We start from the raw sequence: 16,820 nt of genomic DNA on the forward strand, positions 1-16,820 counted from the left end.
TAAACATTTCATATCACACAAAAAAGGCAAAATCAGAAACAGCTAGTTCACAGCATTTATCAAAGTTTTTATGGTTTCAATTCTTGCAAGTTAGAAAGAGGGAAAGAGGGGGGAAGAAGAGAGGGATGGAGGGGGAAGGAATCCCATGCTATGTTCACAAACTAATACAGCTGTAAGAACTTGAAAACACTAAATTTTACTTCTCTGCATATAACTTCTTTGGAATGAACAGAAAGTATCAGAATTAGCTCCATTTGTTATTTCTACATGTTTCATTCCTAAGATAAAAAATTACAATTCCAACTGTATTGAAAATATATAGCCAATGAGGAATCTGAACATAGCATTTTGCTTTCATACTTAACATGGAAATTTCAGTTAGAAACTTGTCTGAAGGCTACTTTTCAAACATATACTATCAAAAACAACTCAATAAAATTTCAAACTGGTAAAAAAAAGAATGAAAACCCAAAGTGCAAATCACATGCACTACTTGGAAAAACTAAAACAACTCATTTCTCATTTTTTGATTTACCCCATTTAACTTCTTCAGAAATCAAAAACATCGTCATCATCATCACCACCATCAACATCATCAAATGACCAATCCCAATCTTTAAATGCCAAATCAAGCAATCTGCAATAGGAGGTTTACAAGTTTATACTCTAACACTCTTTAGAAACAACAGCTTAATATCCTATGATCGAAAAATCAGAAGTTATGCTGTAAACATTTTAACTTTCCCTTCACTGATAACAACATGATTAAAATTGAGATGGAAGCACTCAGAGAAGTCTTTCTCTTTATATGCAAATGCACATAATCATGTTGACTAGGTATGCCTTCCAAACCATCACAGAACAGAGGACACAGATTTCAGGCGTAAGACACAATCTTCTTTCTACTGGGCCGACATAAAAATGTAGCCACCCTGACGCCCCATTTAAGAATTATGAAAGCTCAACATGTGTTAATGTTCCCTTCACAGAAGTGCCCAGATTGTCAGCTCACATTTTCCCAGAGTTGTACCATAAACCCTAGTATGAAAGACGATTAATTCTAAGAATGTAGCTTTCTCAATCCCAGCAGGACCCTACTTGTTCAATGGGTCACCAAAGGTTAAGCCTTCCATAAAACTACAGATAAGGGAAAAACCAAAGGTAGATAAGCAGCATTAGCAACTTATCTTGGCCAAATAAATTAAGACTTAGAACAGGGATATATGTAATCTTTCCTTTCCAATTCAACCCAATCACCTAATATTGCAATCATTTTTATTTTTAAAAACAGAAGTAACTTTCTCATTGTTTATAACTGTGACACCCATGAATACATTTGTGCCAAGGAACACACCTGGTCCCCAAAACTCGTCTATGGTCACTATGCAATTGGTTCTTAAACTTGAGTGTATATGATTTACCCAATGCTATGAATAATGGAGAAGGCAATGGCACCCCACTCCAGTACTCCTGCCTGGAAAATCCCATGGATGGAGGAGCCTGGTAGGCTGCAATCCATGGGGTCGCTAAGAGTTGAACACAACTGAGCGAATTTACTTTCACTTTTCCCTTTCATGCACTGGAGAAGGAAATGGCAACCCACTCTAGTGTTCTTTCCTGGAGAATCCCAGGGACTGGGGAGCCTGGTGGGCTGCCGTCTATGGGGTCGCACAGAGTCGGACACGACTGAAGTGACTTAGCATGAATAATGCACATTCCCAGGATTCATCTCAAGAGATTCTGATATAATTAAATTGGGGGTAAGGTGGGTGGGGAAGTATCTGCATTTTTAAGATGAATTTTGAGATGAATTCTGATACAGCTGGTTGACTTTAAGAATCACTGACAGGGTAGGTTGATGGATGATTATTACCCTAATTTAAAAGTAAAGAAATCAACTCAAATTACTCTACTTCAATATGCACTAAATATAAAATATAAGCACACAAACTCAGATATAATTATTTATTCCCTTAAAACATAGCACAGCCGAGTATACACTCATTTATTTAGCCTTATATGTATAGGTATGGTTTCACCTCTACTACTTGGGAGACTGAGATCAGTTCTTCCAGCATATCCAAGACCCCTGTTTTAGTATACTTTCATGAAAAATATGCATCTCATATCCTTCCAAAACCTCTGAAGAATGTGTGAAGTGTGTGCCCAGGTCACAATCTTCAGATTTTAAAAGTCTCATCACTAGGCTATCAGTGTAATGCATGATGAGTGAAACCAAAAGTCGTTCAATCATGTCTGACTCTTTGCGACCCCATGGACTACACAGTCCATGCAATTCTCCAGGCCAGAATACTGGAGTGGGTAGCCTTTCCCTTCTCCAGGGGATCTTCCCAACCCAGGGATCAAACCCAGGTCTCCAGCATTGCAGGCGGATTCTTTACCAGCTAAGCCACCAGGAAAGCCCAGGGAATTCATGATGAGACTTCCCTTAAAACCTCTGCCTCAACCGCTCCCAGTCAGTCATCTAATTCCTGTCATTTCAACTTAAAAAGTCTGTCTTTAACTTGATTTCTTCTCTCCATTTTTACTCTCAGTATTTTAGTTCAGGATCTCATTAAGTCAAAACATACTAATCTCTTGTTGAAAGCCTCCTATTAGAACAAAATCAAGACCCCTCTAGCACAGTGATGAACTCAGTCCTTTTCAAGCTGGCCAAGAGCTTTCTCTCCAGTGTCACCTTCTTCCCCTTCCTATTCTGACCCTCTCCCCACCGTTACCCCATACAACATTGCAAACACACATGTAACCCTGACAACCAGTGCCTCTGCATATAATATTTTGCCTAAAACTTTCTTTTCTCTTATTTCTTTGCCTGGGAAATTACTAATCCTCCATTTTTCTGAGACTTTTCTTGATGCTTTAATGGCAGAATTCTCCATGATTTCCTTTGTTCTCCCAAAACTCTTGTTCATACCTCCATAATAAACAACATGTTAACTGATCAATGGCTATACACTCAGGCCTATGAAACTCATCGCCAAAGACTGCTGCAGAAGGAGGTGCGCTGAGTTCTGAGTTCTACTGGCAGCGTGTAAGTGGGTCCATCTCTTTACATCTTACCAATACTAAGTTTCTTAACCATTATCATTTTGGCAGGTGAGAACAGTTTTACAATATAGTTTTAATTTTAATTTCCTTGCTTAATAATCAGGTTGATAACTTTTCCATATTTATGGTAATACTTGTATGTTCCTAATTTTTCTATTGGGAAAAGTCAATCTCCTTTTTCTAAATGACTGACATGAGAACTCCATGCATAGACTCTAACCCATCTTTCTCATGTGTGTTATAAAATGTGTGGCATTTTTTAAATCTACAAGGCTTTAATTTTTGGTTAGTCAATCTTTTACTTTCTTTCTTTGCTTTTATTCTTAGGAAGTTCCTCTTGAATCCAAGATCAGATACTTATTCCCCTATTTTCTTCTACTTCATTTATGAATTTATTTTTGATATGTCGAGTTGTATATAACTTTATTATCTTTACCCAATTAGTCTATTTAATATTTAAAACTGAAAAAGAATAAAGATGAAATCATGATAAAATACTAGCTCCCCCTACCCTTAAGTTTTAACTGTACTGGTAATGCTTTATTTTTTAAAATAAGTATTTGTTGCATTTCTGCTTTATACTTTTATGCATGGCTTAAAAAAAAAATCCTTATAGAAAATTAAAGAGAAAAGCCCTCAGCAGGGATTAACATTTTGTGTCTTGCACTGGAACAAAGGAGGATCTCTCCAAACTGTCTTCATCAAAAGTCAGCATTTTAGTCACAAATTTCTTACTTTTCTAGCACAGTATTTTAATTCAAATTAAAGAAAAATAACTTTCTTCTAGAATAGCATTCTACACATTATGTTTTATAAACTGCCAATTAATTCAAGTCTCCTTGAATCACCATGAGGCAGAGAAGTGTGAAACAGCTGAGGACGCAGGATCTGGAACTAGCTTATCTAGATCTAAACTCATGACCTTGCTGCTTGTGAGCTATGTGACACTGGGCACACAACATTTCGGTGTCTTAGTCTCCTCATCTGTAAAATAGAACTGCTAAATCACAGGGTGGTTACGAGCATGAATAAATTAGTACAGTTAAAATTCTCAGAAGAGAGCCTAGTATAATATGCTCTCAGAAATGTTATTGTATATAATAATAGTAGCTAACACACATTACTTCAAGCACTTCAGAATTACAGAAAAGGAAGCGCTGCAAGAGATGTAAAAGGAGACTCAGAACAAGACCATGACAGAAGCCAAAGGAAAAAATGCAATGATGCAATTGTTAACAAAGGTAAAATTAAAAAAAAGATTAGATGAATATTTATGGGTGCTATGTTTTAGTGTGTTTAGGAATGAACATATGTGATGATGTCTAATGAAGCCAAACATTTGTTTTAAGAAAGATACCATGTGAATTAACTGGTTCCACTAAAGCCAGACTGACTAGTGCTAAGACTAATATTCAGTTCAGTTCAGTCGCTTAGTCGTGTCCGACTCTCTGCGACCCCATGAATCACAGCACGCCAGGCCTCTCTGTCCATCACCAACTCCCAGAGTTCACTCAAACTCATGTCCATCGAGTCAGTGATGCCATCCAGCCATCTCATTCTCTGTCGTCCCCTTCTCCTCCCGCCCCCAATCCTTCCCAGCATCAGAGTCTTTTCCAGTGAGTCAACTCGTTGCATGAGGTGGCCAAAGTATTGCAGTTTCAGCTTTAGCATCAGTCCTTCCAATGAACACCCAGGACTGATCTCCTCTAGAATGGACTGGTTGGATCTCCATGAGCACAAATGAAGAGCTACATATTAAATCACTGTTAATACAAACCAGATATTCTGTTCCTACATTTTCTTGGATAGTGCTTTAAAATTCTACCCATTTGTCTGTATGAATACGTTATAAATTAGCAGGTATTAAAGATCATCTGGTCCAAGGCTTGACTCCCTTCTCGAGCCATGCTACTCGACATCATGCTGCATACATAGGACAGACGGAGGAGCACTGTTCCCTCAAAGTTCTGCCAGCCAGTCATCTAAACCAGGTGCACACCTGTGGTGACAGGGCACTCACCATTCTAGAGCAAGCCAATTCTTTCAATTTGTACATCTGATTGCTTGATAGCTTTCCCTGCTAATTTAGAATGTGCCTCTCTGCTTGGTTCTTTCAAGGAAAAATCCTTTAAGTCTTTACTATTATTTATGATATCCCATCCTTTCAGATCACCTCCTCAGAGGACTTACAGTTCATTCACTTGCTACATTTGTAACACCATCAAATGACTCACTACTCCCTCAGTAATTCCCTTCTGTATACCTTCCAATTTGTGTATGCCACTCCTAAAATGTGAAACCCAAAATGGAATGCAAAAGGCAGGGTTATTCACATAAGGACAGACACAGATACAATTTTATGAGTTAATGAAGCAATGGTGGCATAGATGTTAAAAGCAATGAAAATAATGTTGCAGAGGCATAATAAAATGCAAAATTATATTTTAAATTTGCCCATTTTTTTCATTTAAAATTTCAAAGAGCATATTAGATTTTAAAATGTCAAAAAAAAAATCCCTATACATTTTACAGTCAGTTTTGGTATTAGATCTATCTACATGCATAGTTGTGAAAAAAGAAATCCCTATTACTTACTGTTGCTATGCAAAATGTATTTTTTAAAAATCAATGAAGAATGATTCGAAGGGCAGGGCCAGAACTAAAAAAAAGTAACAAAAATTAAAAGTAAATGTGCTTTCAAATGAACTGTAATGCCGAAGTGGGGGAGGCAAGAAAGTTATCAGTCGGTGAACATGAAAATTTATGTAATTGAAACATGTCTCACTCAGTCTGAAAACTACTTCATACACTATGTGTTATGATATGTAGTGAAATCACTAACTTGTAAAAGAGCACAAAAGAATAAAATATACTAAATAAAACTGGAGTTCTTATAGTCCTGAATCTAACCAAATTATTTGCTTTCCTAGAGTATGAAAAAAAAGCACCTATTCTACTCCATGAGTATTTTAAAGATCAAATGATAGAATACATAGGAAGTTAAAAGAGAGAATAGGATATGGAAGCATGTTGAAAGCATAAAGCACTATATATTGTAAGATTTTAAAAAAGCTTGGTGTTTATGTATTAATGGTTCTACAATATTAATAGAAATTTAATTTTTAGATGTTTTGCATTAGGTACATGGAATGATCTTCAGTGTCTCTGAATTCTTTGAGTTTATTCAGGTCAATTACTATCATATAATCATTAATTCTACAATATTTAGCTTTACCATACCATACCTCTTTTTTCACATACAAATAGCTGTGAAAAGAAGAGAAGCGTAAAGCAAAGGAGAAAAGGAAACATATACCCATTTGAATGCAGAGTTCCAAAGAATATCAAGGAGACAGAAGAAAGCCTTCTTCAGCGATCAATGCGAAGAAATAGAGGAAAACAATAAAATAGGAAAGACTAAAGATCTCTCCAAGAAAATTAGAGATACCAAGGGAACATTTCATGCAAAGACGGGCTCAATAAAGGACAGAAATGGTATGGACCTAACAGAAGCAAAAGATATTACGAAGAGGTGGCAAGAATACTCAGAAGTACTATACTAAAGCTATCTTCACGACCCAGATAATCACAATGGTGTGATCACTCACCTAGAGCCAGATACCCTGCAATGTGAAGTCAAGTGGGCCTTAGGAAGTATCACTACAAACAAAGCTAGTGGAGGTGATAGAATTCCAGTTGAGCTATTTCAAATCCTGAAAGATGATGCTGTGAAAGTGCTGCACTCAATATGTCAGTAAATTTGGAAAACTCAGCAGTGGCCACAGCTGGAAAAGTCAGTTTTCATTCCAATCCCAAAGAAAGGCAATGCCAAACAATGCTCAAACTACCGCACAACTGCACTCATCTCACATGCTAGCAAATTAATGCTCAAAATTCTCTAAGCCAGGCTTCAGCAATATGTGAACCGTGAACTTCCAGATGTTCAAGCTGGTTTTAGAAAAGGCAAAGGAACCAGAGATCAAATTGCCAACATCTGCTGGATCATCCAAAAAGCAAGAGAGTTCCAGAAAAACATCTATTTCTGCTTTATTGATTATGCCAAAGCCTCCGACTGTGTGGATCACAATCAACTGTGGGCAATTCTGAAAGAGATGGGAATACCAGACCACCTGACCTGCCTCTTGAGAGACCTGTATACAGGTCAGGAAGCAACAGTTATAACTGGACATGGAACAACAGACTGGTTCCAAATAGGAAAAGGAGTATGTCAAGGCTGTATATTGTCACCCTGCTTATTAACTTCTATGTAGAGTACATCATGAGAAACGCTGGGCTGGAGGAAGCACAAGCTGGAATCAAGGTTGCTGGGAGAAATATCAATAACCTCAGATGTGCAGATGACACCACCCTTATGGCAGAAAGTGAAGAAGAACTAAAGAGCCTCTTGGTGAAAGTGAAAGAGGAGAGTGAAAAAGCTGGCTTAAAGCTCAACATTCAGAAAACTAAGATCATGGCATCCGGTCCCATCACTTCATGGGAAACAGTGGAAACAGTGGCTGACTTTATTTTTCTGGGCTCCAAAATCACTGTAGATGGTGACTGCAGCCATGAAATTAAAAGACGCTTACTCCTTGGAAAGAAAGTTATGACCAACCTAGAGAGCATATTAAAAAGCAGAGACATTACTTTGTCAACAAAGGTGCATCTAGTCAAGGATATGGTTTTTCCAATATGGATGTGAGAGTTGGACTGTGAAGAAAGCTGAGTGCCGAAGAATTGATGCTTTTGAACTGTGGTGTAGGAGAAGACTCTTGAGAGTCCTCTGGACTGAAAGGAGATCCAACCAGTCCATCCCAAAGGAAATCAGTCCTGGGTGTTCACTGAAAGGACTGATGTTGAAGCTGAAACTCCAATATTTTGGCCATCTGATGGGAAGAGCTGACTCATTTGAAAAGACCCTCATGCTGGGAAAGACTGAAGGCAGGAGGAGAAGGGGATGACAGGATGAGATGGTTAGATGGCATCACCAACTCAATGGACATGAGTTTGGGTAAACTCCAGGAGTTGGTGATGGACAGAGAGGCCTGGTGTGCCGCAATTCATGGGGTCACAAAAAGTCAGACATGACTGAATGACTTAACTGACTGACTGATATATCACACAAAAATTCAACATTTTCACTGAAATGAAACACCAATCTACCTTTTCCATTCTAAATTATTTCCTTGTGATATTAGCTTCAAGAAAAGTTTCATATACGATGTTTGGCTAGAATGAAAATATTTCTGATATTACAGCCAAAGCACATCACTATTCAAATACAGAAGGTCCTGTGTTTAAAAGGACAACTGGAATCAGATATATGATGTAAGCGTATACTTTATCCTTCAGCTAACCAAATCGTCATATTCATTTCAATGAAGAGCAGTATTTATTTATAAATGCTGTATTAGCTAGTAACCAAGAAATGATTATTTTGTGTTAAAAATTACTATAATGTAGTTAAATGAAAATGGCTCCATCAAAATGCTTTTGTGAAATAATCATCTCTAACCTTACTCCATATTCCCAACTTCACCCCAACTACAAGAAATGCCCACTATATTCATTAATTAATATTTGCATTTTAAAAGCTGATCTATATTACTTGTTAAATCTGAGACAAGTCATTACTTGAATTAAGAGTTAAGATTTCAGTTCTACTCCCTAAGTCATCTAATATAAAGGAGGGTAAAGAGGTTTGCAATAATAAAAACAAAATGTGTATACGTAACACTTAAAGGTCTATGTGCGCATCCTGTCTGGTAAAGCAATAACTTACGTCAATGTGTTTATAAAATCATAAAATATCATGACTATATACATACATATGACAAAATTGAGCCTTTTATACATTTTTGGTTGAATGTAATATATGTTTGTGATTTAGTAAGTAAATTTATTACACCCAGCTGAACCAATGAATGAGACATACGCAATGAAATAGTTTCAAACTTTTGGTATTCTACACATCGTGAAAATACCAAGCAAAGGAAAACTGTAATTAGTAAAGTCTGTAATCTGAGCACAAATAGTAAAATATTTTTTTAACGCTTTAATTTTTGCCACATTTTAATTTATTACCTTGGTTTGGTTGGGGCAAGCTGTCGACTTGGCCGTCGAATAGACTGGTTTTGTTGTATTTTCATTGACGTTCTAGGAGACGACCGTGCAAAAGGGTCTGGAGCTGGAGGCTTTTTAGGTATCTTTTTCACTAACCGACTAACCCACTTTTGCTGCTCTTCTGTAGAATTTGCTAATAACAACAGATTCTTTGCCGATGAAATATCATAATACACTATAAAGAAATATATGAGAAAAATTAATGTTTAAAATGATCTGACATAAGTAATATTAAATGAGCAAGTGATTTATATTTACCTTTGCAAGGCGCTATAATTTCCTCCTTTTTGTCCATGTGATCTTTATGACATTTAATATGACAGCGACGGCACTCTAAAGCAGGCGGGGGTTTAAACATGTGCCACAGTGGCTTCATACACGCCTCACAGTTGGTTGGGAAATGATAGAGAGTAGGAATAAATTCATGTCCCTTGTGGCAAATATAATTTGATTTTTCTCCCACTGGCTCCACTGGAAATTCTTGTTCCTTCTTACTTTCTCCTTCGTTGGCATACAGAATCTATAAACACCATAAAGAAAAACGAGTATCTTCAAATGTTAGCTATTTTAATGTAGTAATAATTCTTATAGTATAAATAAAATTAGTCTAAACTATTCAATGAGACAAAAATGCATTTGTTGTTCAAATGGTAGTAGGTTGTAATCAAGAGCTCAGATGAGTTAAGTCATTAGCCAGTCACTGTGGTTCACATCTCAAAAGAATCAGTCCTGTTCAAAAGATGCCACCTAATTTTCTCCATGTTATCTTCATATGTTTCAGTAAATTTTTCACAATAGGCTAGCCAAAAATAAATCTTCAATTGATTAGTGTTAGAAAGCTTTCCTTGGAGGGAATTTTCAAACCAATCACCTGAAGAGAGAACTGTGGCTCTATAATTCTCAAAAACAGACCACTCAGTGATAACTGCAAATACAGTTTTAATTGAAAAGATTTGTATTTGGAGAATTGAGGAAAAAAGGAAAAGAGGAAAGGATGTATAAGCTATTCCAAACAAACTTGCTAAGTACCCAGAAAATAAGCTGCCAGCTTCCCTACAGTACACCAAGCACTACAGCTTTTAACAGAAGGGATTCATGGTTGGTGTGACTAATTTCAAAATGGAAGAAATAAAGGGAAGAATTTGGCTTCACCTTAAACTGGAAGTAAGAGGGTTCTTGGGTGCAAAATTTAACTTCACAAGCAACTTTTTTAACTGTCTAGAACACTGAGCATAAAACCAAAACAGAGCATTCATGCTCAAAAAATGTTGTAACCCACAGGGTTCCCAAAGCCTGTACTCTGTGACAACTGAGAGGGGTGGGATGGGGAGTGAGATTCAAGAGGGAGGGGACATATGTATACCTATGGTTGGTTCATGTTGATGTATGGCAGAAATCACAATACTGTAAATAATTATCCTCCAATTAAAAATTTTAAAACAATGTCATAACCAACCTTGAGCAAAAGGATAGCAAAGGCTAGAAACATGATACAAATACACTACAGACTACAGACTTTAACAAGTAAGATGGAGAGAGGAATTTAAGATGTATCCAACAGGATAAGCGTGAAAGTCACAAATGAACAAACCATCTTTAAATGGGACAAAAATTGAAGAAAGATAATCTGAAAAAGGCCCAAGAATAAAGAAATTTGTTGTCATGCCATGCTGAGAATGTATAAAGGTGAAAAGAACAAAACAAAATAAACAAATCACAAAATAAAACCGTTTACCTGGAATATCCTTGGAATTTCTTTAGCATCTGCTCTATATACATCTGTCTGTGTAACTGGTCGGACATGAAATAACTTGCTATAAAAGATTTTTAATAAAGAGTAAAGTATTACCAAAGGATCAGATTATATCAATTTTCTTATACTCCTGTCAGAAATTAAAACTGACTACTCTGACTCTGGGAAATGGCAAAGGACAGGGAAGCCTGGTGTGCTTGGGGTTCATGGGGTTGCAAAGAGTCGGACACGACTGAGCAACTGAACAACTCTGACTCTTACTAGAATTTTAGAGCTCTATAAATTCAATCACTCCTGGAGATTTTGAGAAATTTTCAATAAGTCAGAAAATTTCTAATTAGTTTCAGAAAACAACATATTGAAGACTCATGAAATAGAGACATTTCAGCCAACTCTATATGCCAAACTTTCATCTGTATGAAGCAAATATAAGAAAATCTAACAACAGTATAGTAGCACTTATACTATACGAGTATATACATGTACTATATGACTAATAAATTACACTTACTTGACAAAAGGTCACACTACTCTCTTATTAAACTTTAAAAGATAAAGTTACAAAATATTCTCATGGTTGGATGGCATCTCCGACTCAATGGACATGAGCGTGAGCCAACTCCAGGAGATGGTGAAGGACAGGGAAGCCTAGTGTGCTGCAGTCCATGGGGGTCACAAAAAGTCAGACACGACTTAGGGACTGAACAACAATAACAAATATTCTAATAAAAATACTTACTCTATATCTAAAACCATGTAAGGATTAGATTGTTCTTTATCTTGTTCACTGTCATAGAACAGGATCTTCTTACTGCTTACAATCACATACTGTTAAAAAGGAGGAAAGGAATTAAACAATGATTAAAGTTAATATATATATTGTTTTTCTTTGAAAATAAATTCTATATTAGCAATAAAAATCATATAAAATATATGTTAAATACCTAAAAAGCTATCTTAATGTATCCTTTAAAAAAGTCTTCCTTAAAATAAGAATAGATCTGTTTGTATACATTTTAAGTAAGCAAACTGCAGGGGGGGAGGGGGATAAATTCAACTAATTTTTGGACTGATTTAGCTCTAAGATCCAAAAGCATAAGCAGCCTTATTGCTATGGTTTGAATGGTTATATTCTCACAAATTCATATGTTAATGAATTTACATCATAACCTAATGTGATGATATTAGGAAGTGTGGTCTTAGGAAGGTGATTAGGTCATGACACTAGAGACCTCATGAAGGGGATTAGTGCCCTTATAAAGGGGATTCCAAAGAAATTCCTATCCCTTCCACAATGAGGCTAGAGCAAGAAGTCTGCAACCTGGAAAAAGACCTTTACCAGAACCCAGTCATGCTGGCTGATTCCTTATCTTGGACTTCCAGCCTCCAGAACCATGAGAAATAAATCTTTGTTGTTCATAAGATATTCAGTCTGTGGTATTTTGTTATAGCAGCCCTAAAGCTAAGACACTTATCGAATATGAACATAATATCAGTAATCATAGTAACAGAAGAAAAGAAATATCTGGGACTTTCTGTCATATCTAGAGTTGTTTTCTTGGAAACAGCAAAAGCACCAAAGTCAATACAGCCTTCTATTTTCCTAACACCAAAATCTGTTTTATTATTAACAACATGTTAATGATGAAAAGTTTCTTTTTTTAAACAAAGATATATAAAATTAATTATTCCAAATCACAAAGTACAAACAAGTTTTATGTGTCTAAAAGTTCTGGTTATCTATATCTTACAACGACAAGAGTGAAATAGCTATAGCTAAACCAAAAGTAAAACAGAAGACCTTAATTCAAATACATCAAGGTACTGATTCATAAGTATTCAAGGTATTGACTCAAAATCAAGTACTGATTCAAAAGTATCAATTACCTTTTTAACCCATCCAAATTTCTTGGTGTTGTTTCTCACAGGCAATGAAAGCCATCCTTCTAGTCTTGATTCTATAAGCACAAGATATGAGTCACAAATCTCTTAAGAAAATTAGGAACTTAATAAAATTTTAATATAAAAGTCACAAGCAAATATGCCCTTCAGAATTTAGACATCATCTAACATATAATAATAATGTAGGATCAGTATAAGCAAGTTAGACAATGCAAAATGAAACCCAGGTTATATCACATTGGAAATATATATCCTGTAGTTTATAACGTCAAATGCCCCATTAATTAAATTCATGCATTTGCAAAGTTCCGCAGAAAAGTTGCAAAAATGAAAAGCAGCTGTCTATTCTCTTTGGTACACCTGTATCAGAATCCTCTATCTTTCCTTTGGAAGAAGCCCTAACTACAGATATAGTACACAACTTTGAAGACAAAATATTTTCTGTGAGTAATTAAATGTTCAGAGAAAACGGACCGTTAGAATGATTTTAAATAAAATGAAGTAAAACTGTGTAAATTACAGGTCAAATCTGGCTAGTAAGTAGCAGTAAGCCAAAAGATTCCTAAATTCTAAAATAGTAAAATCAGTAAAATTCTAGTTCAGCCAAGAAAACTCTGCATCCTTAGACTCTGTTCTAATGGTATCTGATCAGTTTATTTTCGTAAAATAATTACATGAAGTAAGCATTTTTGGAGGTCATGCTAATAATAAAAATAGCTTTCACCTACTTTGTGTCTAAACTGTGTTATGCACCTTACATAGATTTTCTTCAACTCTCAGAACAATCCCACAGAAGGTCACAGAGGGACACATCTCTGATCCAGTGCTTATACTCGCTCCCTCTCTCTCTCACCTTAATAACCTTCCAGACCCCATGAATAGAAATGATGTCATTTAAAAATGGTTATATACTCGAATGTCTGGACATGGCTCTATGCCAATTTAAGGGATTAATCAGATGATCTCTAACAATATGGATAAGACTGAAATAATTTTATTGCTAAGATCTGAAACAACTTCAATATAATCACTTATGATTTATACTGATATATACCTGGGAAGTGTGATGACACTGTAAATAAATATAGCAAATTTACTTTGAATTCAACTAATAGATTAAATTTTATTTTACATCTAACTGTTTATGCACTGATTTCCTGTGGTGTTTAAACATTTTTTGTACTTACACTAACTTTGTATTAAACATAACAATTTTGGGAGTTTTCCAAATGGTTTCTTCATTTAAACTATAATTCCTTTCAGGACAAGGATCAGGTCAAATTGTCTTATACTTTTTTTTAAGGCCTAGTACAATGTTGACTGGTCTTCCTGATGGCTCAGATGGTAAAGAACCTCCCTGCAATGTAGGAGATCCAGGTTTGATCGCCTGGTGGGGAAGATCCCCTGGAGAAGGGAAGGGCAACTCACTCCAGTATTCTTGCCTGGGGAACCCCATGGACAGAGCCTGGAGGGCTACAGTCCACAGGATCAGAAAGAGTCTGACACAACTGAGCGATTAACACTTATCACTTTCACAATGTAGACTAAGTAATAAGCACTCAAGGGAAACCTAAATATACCCTCTAAAACGGTCTACACATGCTTTTTCTGTACCATCATTCTTGATATGAAACTTGAGAGAATTTCTTCTTGGTTAAAAATGGAAGAAATAGACAGTGAAACCATATGTTCTTAAATGATATAAAGTACTACTCCATTTTTTATAAGCTAACAAAATAAATTCTATCAATTGTTTCAGCAAGGCGATGTGAAATTCCTTAAAAAACAAAATCTTTATTCATGCAGCAGTTTCTTTTTAACTGAGACTTGTTAATGGAGCAACTTGCTAGAGTTAGTGAATATTAGTTATTATTACCAAAATTTTCAAAAGGACTAAAATTATGGGTAGTGGGGAAAAAAGCCCAGAGGTCAAAGATTTTCAGGATGTCACCTGTACCATTAGGTTCCGATGAAATAGGTAAGTAAGGAACAGATTCTTCTTCTGAGTCAGAATCAGAGTCAAGAAGCATATGAGAACTGGAAGGCTTAGTGGCAATATTGAGAGAAGTGGAGGAACGTTGGTAGGTGAATGACATGGATTCCATAGTGTGTGACTGAGTGATATGAACTAAACACCCAACATAAGAGGAAGTAAGAATGCAGAAAGAAGAAAAAATAAAAACGAAAGCTTAAAAGGAGAGCTATGAATAATATACAAAGAGTTAATTTAAATAACTATGCAAAATTTACACTTGCATTTTTTAATAAAAAGTTTTGTGAAAAATCAATAAATAAAATAATTTAAACTGTCATCTGAACCCCTACTCTAAGGAGTAGGTGTTCCCTTAAAGAAATGACAAATATTTTTCCTCAAGAGCAAAGTCAGTTACAGGACTTAAAACCATCAACTGATTTATATTTAAGACAAAAGTAAATGTAAGGACTGAACGAATCTATACCTGGAAACCCATCATCAGCTTCAGTATCCCCTGGTCCACTGCCTATACTGGAACTATCCAAACCAATGTGCAAGGCCTGGAGCTGGGAGCGCAGCTGCTCAATGTCACTGTCCTTACTGTCCAGTGTCATCTGTAGTTCAATTCGAATCTGACTCTCTTCAGCTATTTGCTACAAGAAATTGAATTACATTAAATTAATTGAATCTCATACATTTTATAATTTTGTTTCCTAGTTCCGTAATACGGCAGTCTCTCCTTATCCAAGGTTTCACTTTCTGTGTTTTCAATTATCCAAGGTCGACTGCAGTCTGAAAATATTTAATGGAAAATTTCAGAAATAAGCAGTCTCTAAGTTTTGAATCACGTGCTGTTCTAAGTAGTATGATGAACTCTCACATTGCTTGGTTCTACTTGCCCGGGATAGTAATCATCCCTTTGTCCAGTTTATTCACACTGTATATGCAACCCCACTCCTTATAGTACAGGAAAATATATAGTAGGTATAGAGTTCAGTAGTATCTGTGGCTTCAGGCATTCAATGGGGATCCTGGAACATAGTCCTCTTGCCTAAGGGGAGACTACTGTAATTATTAATAGAAATGTTCCATAATCTATAAAATATATGCAGACATGAAAATAATTCTACTTCTTAAAAAGAAGTCTTCAAAAAGTATTCTTACAGCCTGCATTTCATTCAGTTCTTTCTGATACTTGATCATCTGCTGGGTCAGTTTTTCGCGTTCAGATTTAAGTTCCATATGTAGCTTTCTATTCTCCTTTTCTTTTCTCCGCACATCTGTGTCATTACCACGCTTAACAGGTTCCTTTCGATTCATGATCTCAGCCAACTTATTCACAGCCTTAAAAACATAAAAATAAGGATATAAATAAGTAAATAAATTATGTTGATGATTTCCTGGTAACTCACCAATAGCACATTACAAAATCTTCCCTACACACAGGGCCACAAAGAAACACCTTTTATACTAAAAAACATAACCTTCATCATTATTTATCGTCCTTTTCCAACCAATACTGTTAGTTTTTCACTCTCATGTTTTCTGAGAACTATAATTTAAAATGTTTATAGGTTCACTCTAATGTCATTTTCTACCACTTGGGAGGCAGACCTTCTTTCATTCTGGAAGAGAGTTTTGCACTGGCATCACACTGATAAAATATATGTCCAACCACAGCAGAGCATCTTGGACCCACCAGGACTCGTGCTGTATATACAATCTGAGAGTTGAGAAAAGGATAGTTAAAAATCACGATGCCTTTTCAGAGTGACCCTTTTTTAGGCTGTCAGCAAATGGTGCTTCTCTACCATTTCTTAAAAGCAGAAAAATTTACCAGATTACAATAAAAAAATTAGGAGGGATTATGATTCTATATGGAAAAATTAAAAGAAACTTAATAAACATTGAACTCAACAATGTTAATCAATCTAGTTTCTCTCAATGTGGTAAAAAACTGGATAATCCTGACTGTTCACAAACACTGGTACCATCACT

The 16,820-nt window shown here is 35.9% G+C and overlaps 1 protein-coding gene across 6 annotated transcripts in view; it reads right to left on the reverse strand.

Moving 5' to 3' along the window:
• The window catches only part of ROCK2 (Rho associated coiled-coil containing protein kinase 2), a 137,982-nt gene that overhangs the window by 4,802 nt on the left and 116,360 nt on the right, over positions 1-16,820 (reverse strand). The window contains exons 25-34 of one of the 6 annotated variants that reach the window (XM_088841188.1): positions 15,987-16,166; positions 15,307-15,475; positions 14,799-14,975; positions 12,833-12,903; positions 11,685-11,773; positions 10,928-11,006; positions 9,451-9,712; positions 9,154-9,367; positions 5,665-5,728; positions 589-637 (exon numbers count right to left, since the gene is read on the reverse strand). In XM_088841188.1, the coding sequence (XP_088697314.1) occupies positions 5,695-5,728; positions 9,154-9,367; positions 9,451-9,712; positions 10,928-11,006; positions 11,685-11,773; positions 12,833-12,903; positions 14,799-14,975; positions 15,307-15,475; positions 15,987-16,166 (1,275 nt within the window). In that variant the 3' untranslated portion in view covers positions 589-637; positions 5,665-5,694. Of the gene's footprint in view, positions 1-535; positions 638-5,664; positions 5,729-9,153; positions 9,368-9,450; positions 9,713-10,927; positions 11,007-11,684; positions 11,774-12,832; positions 12,904-14,798; positions 14,976-15,306; positions 15,476-15,986; positions 16,167-16,820 lie in introns of those variants that run through there. The other 5 variants (XM_055400435.2, XM_055400434.2, XM_088841187.1 and 2 more) reach the window with 5 other exon arrangements.

The sequence above is a fragment of the Moschus berezovskii genome, chromosome 11 (assembly GCF_049115385.1).
Source record: "Moschus berezovskii isolate FMDL1 chromosome 11, NW_MosBer_1.0, whole genome shotgun sequence".
Lineage (NCBI taxonomy): Eukaryota > Metazoa > Chordata > Mammalia > Artiodactyla > Moschidae > Moschus > Moschus berezovskii.